Source organism: Littorina saxatilis, linkage group LG8 (assembly GCF_037325665.1).
Source record: "Littorina saxatilis isolate snail1 linkage group LG8, US_GU_Lsax_2.0, whole genome shotgun sequence".
NCBI classification, from domain to species: domain Eukaryota; kingdom Metazoa; phylum Mollusca; class Gastropoda; order Littorinimorpha; family Littorinidae; genus Littorina; species Littorina saxatilis.
Window position 1 is genome coordinate 41,406,914 of NC_090252.1, and position 11,302 is coordinate 41,418,215.

Here is an 11,302-nt window from a genome sequence, read left to right on the forward strand (position 1 = left end):
AAATAGCCCTCACGCTAAAAACAGGGAGATAACTCTGTCATCGCAGATCTAAAAAAAATAATGGATTGAGAGCGCACGGCCAATGAAACAGCGTAACTGGAGTGCCGCCATCTTACTATACCCCACCACATTGACAAACAAGGTCAAAGGGAAATAATCGTAGTTTCGAAGGTATTCTCTCCCTTGAATACGGGCACCACTGATCTAAACAGGTTCATTGATACGATCTGCATCCCTCTTATGTTTTCGCAGTTTGTGATTTAAGGAAATGGAAGCAATTTGGTTTCTCAACAGGTGCGATTTTACGCTGTCGCGGTATCGAACGGTGTCCCAAGATGGCGGATCCGGTGGAGTCAACGTTGTGATAGCCAATAAGAAGGGACGCGCTATTCATTATTTTTAGATCAGTGAGCGGCTGCTGCGTCTCGCTGTCACAAATATATATATAAAAAAAAATTAAAAAATCCCCAACCTCTGACGTTGATTTCCACAGAGCGTGTGGCGGGTTCCCCCACATTGTTGGAGGCCACACACAGGTAGTTGCCCGAGGTCTCCGTGGTGACGTTACGAAGGTCAAGCTCTCCGTCCACAGAGTCCGGTACGATGGAGGAACCCTGGTCAAGAAGAAAATTCAGAATCATTCAGCAGTCATCCGAAACAGTTAAACTGCTAACGTTCCACAATAGAAGATGCAACATACACCAATAAATGACCATCTATCGGTATAATGTATTTGTTGTGTGTCTGGTTCGTAGTGAGTTTTTCGTTTCGTCTTTAATTATACCTTCCACAAACTCACCTTTCTTTTTATTTACCACCCCCGTAATTAGGGAGCGAATGTATTCCAAATGAATCGCAAAATGTTCACTCTTTATTCACTTATACGGGGCTATATCTGGAGTGTACCCAACGAAGAAGTAAATCGAAGTGTGGGTTTGGAATGAGTTGAGGCGAGGTGTCTGCCATGGGGTTAGATAAGACGAGACTAACATTCCTTTGTCCGAACATTATGTACATCACATTTTTGTCTCAACCTAGACATCATCCAGTCAGTATAGAAGGTTGTGACCCTGACCTTGTACCAGATGTATGTGCACTCCGGGTTGCACGTGGCCCAACACTTGAGTGACGTAGAGCTGCCCTTGACTGGGTAAAGCTGGGCCTCGTCGGGGAACATGCGCACCTCGGCAGGACCGTCTGTCACCAATCACAAGAAGACAAAATGGATAAAGAAATATTTTTCATTTTCATTACTTAATAGCCCAAATGCTGTGAAACTCGGGTCGCTTTCTCCCAGTGGAAAGTTAGCAGCAACAGAGTCGCGCAACCCAGGTGCCTGCGTGTTTCGGTGTATTCAGCCACCTGCACTTATGGCAGAATAATCGAGGTCTTTAACGTGCCACAGTGGTGACACGGGGGTTGAACATGAATACCGTCTCTGAGTCCCGGCCCGGATTCGAACCTGCGACCATAGGATCACAAGTCCAGTGCTCTACCAACTGAGCTACCGGGCCCCTAACTCGAATGGATAGGTTTGTTCGTGGATGTGCACACATGTTACTGATCGCATCATGGACTTCCTTCCACGCAGGATGTAGTGAAATGAATGTTCCAATAAAAACAAATATAACAATTTAAACCAGGTACAGGAAACTGTTCTTCGTCAGATTATTATCGTATTAGTAAGATTTTATACATATAACATATCCGTATCGGTTCAAGTGACCCTAATGAACAATAACCATATACATACATTTTTCTGTGCAGTTTTCAAATGACTAGGCCTACCAGTACAATTGTTTTCTACTTTTATCAAACTATCTAAACACTTTGCTGAATGCTGCATTTGCAAGTACATCAGTTTCTGGTATTTTGTTTGTTTGTTTGCTTAACGCCCAGCCGACCACGAAGGGCCATATCAGGGCGGTGCTGCTTTGACATTTAACGTGCGCCACACACAAGACAGAAGTCGTAGCACAGGCTTCATGTCTCACCCAGTCACATTATTCTGACACCGGACCAACCAGTCCTAGCACTAACCCCATAATGCCAGACGCCAGGCGGAGCAGCCACTAGATTGCCAATTTTAAAGTCTTAGGTATGACCCGGCCGGGGTTCGAACCCACGATCTCCCGATCACGGGGCGGACGCCTTACCACTAGGCCAACCGTGCCGGTAGTTTCTGGTATATTTCAATACCAGAAATAACGGTAAACATTTTACGCGTCTGGTTTCACCTATTAATGTGAATACAAATAACTCAAGGAGATGAAATATCACTACTTTATGTGAATTGCTTCACACAGTTGACATCACTTACACAAAACATCGACAGAAATCTGTTGTGTGGAGGGCTGACTGACTTCATTGTTGGCTGTACAGCTGTATGTCCCGGCCTGCTTTCGCTGTATCGCTTCTAAATATAGCACAGGTGTCAGAGCGACCTCTGTCAAGCCTCGTTTCCACACGTATTCACATTCTGGTTTGCAGTCGGCAGAGCACGTGACGGAGAGGTCAGAGTTCTCTTCCGCTGAGTGTGAGGCTTTGTCTGGTGTGAAGGACACACTGTTGCCGGGTCCGTCTAAAAGAGAGAGAATATGTTAATAAATAAACGAGTACAAAAATGAATACATTGATTATTGAATAGTAAACGGTAGGTACCTAAATAAAAAAGTAAATAAATAAATAAATAAATGTAACAAAAACATACACATAAATAAACACATATTTAATCAATGAACAAATACATGAACGTGTATAGGAGGGATAGAAGATACATACATGGGGAGGGGGGAGGGGGATGCAAACAAATGAACAGACACCCTATTTAACTTTATTTTATCTACGGAGGGTAGGAGAGAGGGGTAGGGGTGAATGGGGGGGGGGGGGTGCCTATCGGCAGGACGTCAGTCGGCCTTGTTTATCTATCATAAACTCCATACTGACTGTCCCCCTCCCCTTCAAAGTTCTGCTGATCGAACTAACGACGCCGTATTACACTCATTATTTTAAATAAGAGATGGAAAATGGTATTTTAACTAAGAAACTTGCTTTATCGCTTGGTTCAGGGGCAACATTGATGTCTTCTTTTTTATATCACACTCAACACCAAGCAACTCTCCTGTCCCCTCTTTTCTTTGGGTTGGGAGGTGTGTGTGTGTGTGTGTGTGTGTGTGTGTGTGTGTGTGTGTGTGTGTGTGTGTGTGTGTGTGTGTGTGTGTGTGTGTGTGTGTGAGTGTATATGCTTGTAAAGCATGACTAGTGTGTGGGGGAACAAATTACAGCCTGAGTTTAAACAGCAGCAACACAAGGATGACACAATAAATATCGCAAGATGGAGGGCGCAGCAGTGCAAAGCATAAAGGGGGGTGGGGATAAGGAAATGGAAGATTAAAGTAAGAACACGAACGTCAGTTTTAGCATTCAACAAAAAAAATGTTTTATCGCCATAGCACGCCATCGGAATAAAATGGGGTTTCGCGTCGTGGAGCAGCCCTGCAAGGTTGTCCGTCAATGGACAGGTTAATGTTTTGAGGGTTAAAATACCATCTCATATGAGGAAGGGCTAATATGCTACCTGCAGTTTTGACAATAACACAACAGCAAACTTGTAATTTTCTGGAATATTGTTCTCACATTCTGCTGAAGGTCAGATACAGAAATACACCTACACGCACGCACGCACGCACGCACGCACGCACGCACGCACGCACGCACGCACGCACACACACACACACACACACACACACACACACACTCTCTCTCTCTCTCTCTCTCTCACACACACACACACACACACATACACACACACACACACACACACACACACACACACACACACACACACACACACACACACACACACACACACACAATGTCACATCAACTATTAGCCTGTCAAGATTCCACTTTTGCTGACAAAAATGACCTTTCTAAATAAACGGTTATAAATTTCTTCGCTTTTGAAAACTGTAAAACTAATATTTTCTCCAAACGTCAACTAATATAACGAGGAGGGAGTATCAAGGAATAGGAGGAAGAAGCGCGGCCAATGAATATTTGGTGTGGGTTAAAGTGGAAAGATGTTCTTATTCCTTTGTAAAGCAAAACAAGATGTGTGACGGCTGACATGATGGATTCCATGAAAAGGAAAGTATTTCTAAAGATTCGCGCTCCTTACTTGGTGCTGTGCATCCTTGTATTCAATATATGTCGACGTAGGGGAAAGGCTCCTAATATGGACCGGCTCCTAATATGGACCACCTCCTGTTCTGACAAGCTAACGGCGCTAGAGCGCTCAAAACAATTTCATTCGCTTTATTCACCCTCTCTGGATAAGTTGCACATGTCAAAACAGTTGCAGAAACACAAACCTCAAAACCGTTAGGCTTTTTCGCTTTTTTTTCACTTTTGGCAGCGTTCACTCTAAATTTGCCGCCTAAAACGGACTCGTTTCTGTCCACAGCCAAAGCTTTTATCACACAACAATGGCTATATATGACAGCTAAGACCTATTTGTTTCATATGAGCAGTGTGTACCCCGAGTTTCTACTGCAAAAAAAAATAATAGCAAAGCCTCAAAGTATGTGTGAGTCCCCTAATATGGACCACCTTCAACAAATCGAAGAAAATAAAAGCTAAAGGCAATTTTGATCAATTCATTAAGAAGCTTGCTGGAAATAACCTATAACTAGCCCTCGAGATTTCAAAAAAAATATAACAAATAGTTTTTTGTTTGTGGAAGTTGATAAATTATTTTCACTCTGTTTTTGATAAGCTTCTTCAGTTTCCTGGTGTGCTTCAAATAATGCTCTCATCAACCCGAAACAGCTAAATCTAAAGCATATTTGAATTAGTCTGACTTGCACACTAAGTTGTATCATGTTATTTTGAAGTATAGGGGGCTTTTTACAGTAATTCGTGAAGGCCGCTTCACTGGTCCATATTGGGTGCCCAGGCCTAACGGTTAAACTAAGAGAGAAGGACTACCAACCACAAAATGAAACTTCTTCACAAGAAAACAAGCTAGTTATCAGCAATAAACAAAAAGTGGTCTATATTAGGGGCCCTTCCCCTAACATTACATACGGGTCACGGTCAAACAAGCTACACGAATCACCATTACAAGCAGAAGCATCCTTAACAACAACAACAACAACAAACAACAAACAACAACGACAACAACAACCAACAACAACAACAACAAAAACAAGACTACAAATAACCCTAAACAGATAAACTGCTAACATTCCAAAATTAAAAACAAAACAAAAACAAGAACGTCAAGTTATTGGAACGTTTAGAATATATGGACAAAACATAAACTCACAAGTACGTCGTCCCAACGCCGACAACTCAACATCGAAAACTCCCAAAAACAATAAAGTAATGAGTTCATATTTAAAAGACCATTGCATTGTCGTACCTGTGAATGTTTTGCTTTGTCTTAAACTAAATCAAATGTTCCAATAAATAACCATTCTTGTTTCTTGATTGCCCTTAACTACAACTACCAACAATACGTAAACGTGAACACTCACACTTTATGTCCAAGACAATGTCCTTAGCTCCTAGTCCGACGACGTTGGTAGCCTCGCAAGTGTAGGCGCCATTTTGGTTTCTGTTGACGTCATTGAGGGTCAAAATCCCGTTTCGTGAAGGCAATTCTTGCGTGTCCTTCAGCCATTTGTAAGTACAGACGGGAGAGCACTCGGCAGAACACGTCAAGACGAAAGAGTTACCCTGCTTGAGTGAAATCACTGGACCGGCTGGAGTAATGGTCACTCTTCCGCTTGGGCCGACTGTGAGAAGAAAAGAAATGTTCATGGTATTTATGTTTAGCCGTAAAGTGATGAAGGTCTCCGGCTGATACTCTTCTAGCAAATACAACAAATATTGCTATTACCCCCTTCCATTGAGCCCTATCCTCAGCACCACTCTTCAGTAATAAACCCTGTGCGATCATGGCCGTAGAATCATTGGCTTTGACATGCACGTGCTGTTCTTCTGAACGTTCTTGTAGCCTCATCTTTGCATCGGCTCATCTTGGATCAAAATAACACCTGTTTGTATCGCCGTTGCGTGACGACCGACGGACCGTACCGAGTAGCTTAGTCTTGCAATGTTGCCAATCTAAAACGCAGTTAATAGTTCTCAGTAATATCAATTCATTGTTAAGACCAAAGCCAGAACCGTTACTAAAAAGGCATTGCTTTGTTTTAGTGCGTAAAACAAGGAAGAGCGCCCAGACTCAATGACTTACCACAACCCTATCAGCAGATCAGTTATCAGACCTGGGAAGGGTTTTACATGTGTATGTGATAAGACCATATTTCCACTTGGTCCCATGCAAAAAATGAATAGTCCGTGCACAGTAGGAATATTTTCAAGGAACTAATTTCGTAAAAGCCACTAGAGGCATTTAAAGACATTCCAACACACCACAGTAAGGAGCCAGATTGTTTTATTTTTGGTTGGTGATTAAGTGTAAGGACGTTCTTATCCCATGTAAAAGCCTGGCAAGATCTGAGACGGTGAAAGAGTTTGCCTTTAAAGATGTAGCTCTGCTTTTTTTTCGTGTCTGGACTACATCCGGTGTCGCTGGCAATAATACTAAATTTAGCTCTGTAGTCTTCTACTATAACACGGATTTGAGCCCTGGAGAAGGATGTTCGGCTTTAACAAGCATTACCACCCCCCCCCCCGGGGGGGAAATAGCCCAGTCGGCAGAGGCGCTGGCTTCAAAACCAGTTGTCTCTATCGGCGTTGGTTCGATCCCCACGTTCGGCGATGGATTTATTTTCCAGGGTCAACTTTGTGCATACTCTCATCGGTGTACGACTGTCTATACAAAATCTTATCCTTATCAACCAAGCAAACGACTGTCCATAACCCAAAAGACACTACAGTGTACTTACTCAGAACGTTGACATTGATAGGCCTTCGAGCAGGCGTGCCCACCCCGTTATCCGCAACGCACGTGTACGTTCCGGCATTGGCGCGTGTGACGTCAGTCAGCTTCAGAGTTTTGCTCCCTGCCACAGCACTTCCGGAAGTGTCCTCCCAGCGGAAGTTGCATGGCGGGTCACAAGTCGCGTCACAGGTCACGGTGAGGTCATCACCTTCAGAAAGGTCATGGCTACTCTGTGGTGGCTGCAGCTGTACTGTGCTACTGGGTCCGACTGAAAAACGCAGCAAACGAGAGTGGAGACTCCATATTGTGTGCTTTACTTTAAAGAACTAATTTATACCGCTTACTTTCTCAAAACCAGATATGTGACCCTCCACCACGAAATGAGTCGCATGTTACCTTTACACGATGTTCATATTTTTACATTTTCCTAGAGAGTTTTTTATGCTCTATCCAGTGGTGAAAACCGTTTTAGAAAAGAGCAAAAACTGTTTGAGTTATAAGCCTGTGACTAAGATGACCCTCACACTCTCTCTCTCTCTCTTTCTCTCTCTCTCTTTCTCTTTCTCTCTCTCTCTCTCTCTCTCTCTCTATCTCTCTCTCTCTTTCTTTCTCTGCCAATCTCTCTCTCTCTCTCTCTCTGTCAACTCTCTCTCTGTCAACTCTCTCTCGCTCTCTCTCTCTCTCTCTCTCTCTCTCTCTCTCTCTCTCTCTCTCTCTCTCTCTCTCTCTCAAAACAAAACCAACACAAAATCAACTCACATTGTACAGCCAGATCAAACTTGGTGTCGGCCGAGCCATAGTCGTTAGACGCCAAACACTTGTAGATTCCATTCGTGTTTGGCTCCGCCTGTCCCAAGGTCAAGGTTCTCAAGGTCGTGATGGGTTGAAGAGAATCGTCCTTGACCCACCTATAACTACATCCGGGGTTGCAGTCAGCGGAACACGTGACAGAGGGAAGTAGAGTTCCTGTGGGAACCTTGTAGCTACCCTGAGGAGGTTCGATTGTTGCTTTTTCCGGTCCGTCTGGTGCGATAAAAAGATGAGAAAGAATGCAGTCAAAGAAAATAGGAAACACAAACATGAACTAGAGCCGGTGTAACACGAAATTTTTACTCCACGAAACATTTACTCCGGAGTAAAATTTTCGTACGAAATTCTTACTCCGAGTAAATTTTTCGTACGAGAAAAGAACTCCCCAAGGCACGAAAAAATTACTCCCTCCACGAAATTTTTACTCCCCATTTTTTTTACTTCCAGTAAAAATCTCGTACGCGAAAATGGGATGCGGGCGAAGGGATAATGCCAGTATGTGATTTCGCGCAAACGAATGTCGCGCTACCCTCCCTCCACCCCTTCCACCACCAAGACTAACAGGGGACAAGGGAGTAAAAACTTCGTACACCTGGCATGGAAAGTTAAATTGCTCGTGTTAGGGTGAAGTAATTTATTCGATTTTTATTCGTCAGGGGAGTAACATTTGTGTACGAAATGTTTACTCGTAACTCACCTGTCGTGGGGAGTAATTTTCTCGTGTAATGGGGGAGTACTTTTTTCGTAAAGGGAGTAACATTTTCGTACGAAATGTTTACTCCGGAGTAAAAATCTCGTAGGAGTAATTTTCTCGTGTTACACCGGACCTAGTGTATGAGAGGGAGGAGCTTCTAAAATGAAGTGTGGGTACAAGGGCTGTGCCCCCCTCGCTGCTTTTGAAATTTAGCATTGATCAGTGTTGTTAGGGGGTCTCTCTTTGAGAAGAAAAGTAAATTTGCCGGGTAGGCGGGGAGAGGGGGTTGAGGGGCAGGCTTCCGAAACCAAACCAAGGCCCCCCATCCTCTCAGATCCAGCCATGGAAACACCCATCATGACTGGTGGAGGACCATATGACAACGGAATAATGAAAACAGAGATTAGATACTACTCATACAGCTAAAAATGCTTTGATTTCAAAGTACAAACTTGTTTTATAGAGGGGACAATGGCATACACGACAAGACAGGCAACAGATAAACAGAAATAATGTGAACACATCACAAATCAATATTATAAGATGTTAAAGATTCGAACACTTTTGTCATACACATTTACCACAGAGACCTACGCAACCAACCGAACCAAACTCATAAAAGAACCGGCCAACCAACCCACTAACCATCCAATCACTAACCAACCCACCAACCAATTACACACTCATCACCCTTCCCACACACACCCTCAAACTTACACAGCACTGAGACATCAAAACTGATGACATCCTCGCCGACTTTGTTGCTAGCCCTGCAAGTGTAGGTCCCGTCATAGGCCCTGGCCGCAGTGCCAAGGGAGATCACTGCCGTGTCAGAGAGCGGCGCACCCCCATCCCCCTTGTACCACTCGTAGTCGCAATCCGGGTTACACACGGCCGAGCACCGAACATCCGGTATGGCATCGTCCCCTTCTACGCTGTTGTATCGCGTGCCTGGGGGCGTCAGTGTTAGCTGCTCTGGACGGACTTCAATGGAGAAAAAAGACCTTTGATTAATTTTCTAACTGGCTGGGTCTTGGCCTACTAAAATCTCACCTTTTCCAATTTTGAGTAAAGAGTACCCGGTCGAAAAAGCTGTTTAACGGTTATGATAAATCCATTTTTAAGAATAGTATTTAATTACGGTCAAGGTTGACCATTCAAGGACAATAAAACCTTTACAGCACTTGGTTAAGAAGAAATAAAGTCAGCATTTAAAGCCGCAAATTCGGTGCCCGGAGCTTCAGGCTTGTAAAAGTGGAATGCTAAAAAGCTACATTGCCGAACATGGACAGCAAATACAATGCAACCACGACAGGACAGCTCTAGGCCCCCATATTGTCGAGCCCGCATAGCAGCGGATTTTGGCATTTAAAAAATGAATGAACAAAAACAAGACCACACACACACATACACGCACGCACGCTCGCGCACACACACACGCACGCTCGCACACACACACACACACACACACACACACACACACACACACACACATACACACACACACACACACACTCCGACACACACGCGCGCGAGCGCACACGCACGGATACTCTCACGCACGCACGCACGGACGGACGCACACGCACACACACACACACACACGACCACACACACACACATATACACACACACACACACACACACACACACACACACACACACACACAAACACACATGTCTACAAAACAGCATCAACAAATTGCTCAAACGACTCACACTCGATCACGACCGCCAAACGTGGTCGTTCGGGCACCGAGGAGAGTCTCCACAAAGTCGACTCTGGGAAATGAATCCCTTGCCGAACGTGGCCAATAGCGACAAAAAGCTGGTTTCAAGCCAGCGACGCCACTGAGCTATTGATATTGAACGAGCATCAAGAAATTGCTGAAACGACTCACATTCGATCAGCACCTCCACGTTGGTTGTGGTCTGACCCAGCGTGTTGTTGGCGGTGCACGTGTAGGTGCCGGTGTCGTCACGGCTCGCTGCACCCAGCGACAGCACGCTGCCAGGTCCGTACGGTCCCACGCCCGCCTTGGTCCACTGATTTGGGACACAAACAATGGGTTCGTTTTTAAGAGTTTCTGGTGGTGAATGTGTCAGGAGTTTCGCATGAGGAGAGGGCTTTAGAGTTGTAGACGAGCAGAAGGATAGAAACGCAAGCTAACAAGTATGTTTACAAGTATTTTGACAGTTCCAGGCAGATTCTGAGAGAAAATAGCTGAAGGGAAATTGGCCAGGAACACACATACAACTTGAAAACAGAGTGGGAGAAACACGGTTAGGCGAATCTGTGACCAGTAGACGGATCGCTTTTAGCGCAGACACTATGATGCTGACTGTTTGGCAAATGCAGGATCAACAAAAACAATTGGCAGATAGGCAAACAGATGGACAAACAAAACGAAATTTGGACAGATAGCCAAGCAGGTCCATCAACAAACAGTAACTTAAAAAAACACGAGCCCTACCCTCGCCCGCCTCCTCACCCCCTCCCCCCTCCCCCACAGTAACTCAGACAACCCCAAACCCATCCTTGACTTCTCTCCCCCCCCCCCCACCCCACCGTACCTCCTGCACTTACCCACCCAAAAAAATCAGGTAACACCAGAGCCCCCTTCTCCACAAACGCACACACACACACACTCACACAGACACTCACACACATACACATACACACACACACACACACACATATATATATATACCTGCACGGTACAGGGAGGGTTACAGTCGGCGTTACAGGAGATGTCAGGCAACACCAGAGCCCCCTCTTCAACTTGGTAGCGGCTTGTGGAAGGTGAGATCAGCTCTCTGCCTGGGAGGTCCTTGGGAGGATCTAGACCAACACACAAGTATCCTCCGCGCTTGAATAAGGTCAG

At 44.8% G+C, this 11,302-nt stretch overlaps 1 protein-coding gene across 1 annotated transcript in view; it reads right to left on the reverse strand.

The window, feature by feature from the left end:
• Window positions 1-11,302, reverse strand: part of LOC138973585 (hemicentin-2-like) — a 117,858-nt gene that overhangs the window by 73,116 nt on the left and 33,440 nt on the right. The window contains exons 10-18 of the mRNA XM_070346294.1: window positions 11,129-11,259; window positions 10,319-10,463; window positions 9,135-9,401; window positions 7,673-7,936; window positions 6,918-7,181; window positions 5,541-5,801; window positions 2,321-2,581; window positions 1,076-1,197; window positions 473-614 (exon numbers count right to left, since the gene is read on the reverse strand). Of these exons, the coding sequence (XP_070202395.1) occupies window positions 473-614; window positions 1,076-1,197; window positions 2,321-2,581; window positions 5,541-5,801; window positions 6,918-7,181; window positions 7,673-7,936; window positions 9,135-9,401; window positions 10,319-10,463; window positions 11,129-11,259 (1,857 nt within the window). The remainder of the gene's footprint in view (window positions 1-472; window positions 615-1,075; window positions 1,198-2,320; window positions 2,582-5,540; window positions 5,802-6,917; window positions 7,182-7,672; window positions 7,937-9,134; window positions 9,402-10,318; window positions 10,464-11,128; window positions 11,260-11,302) is intronic.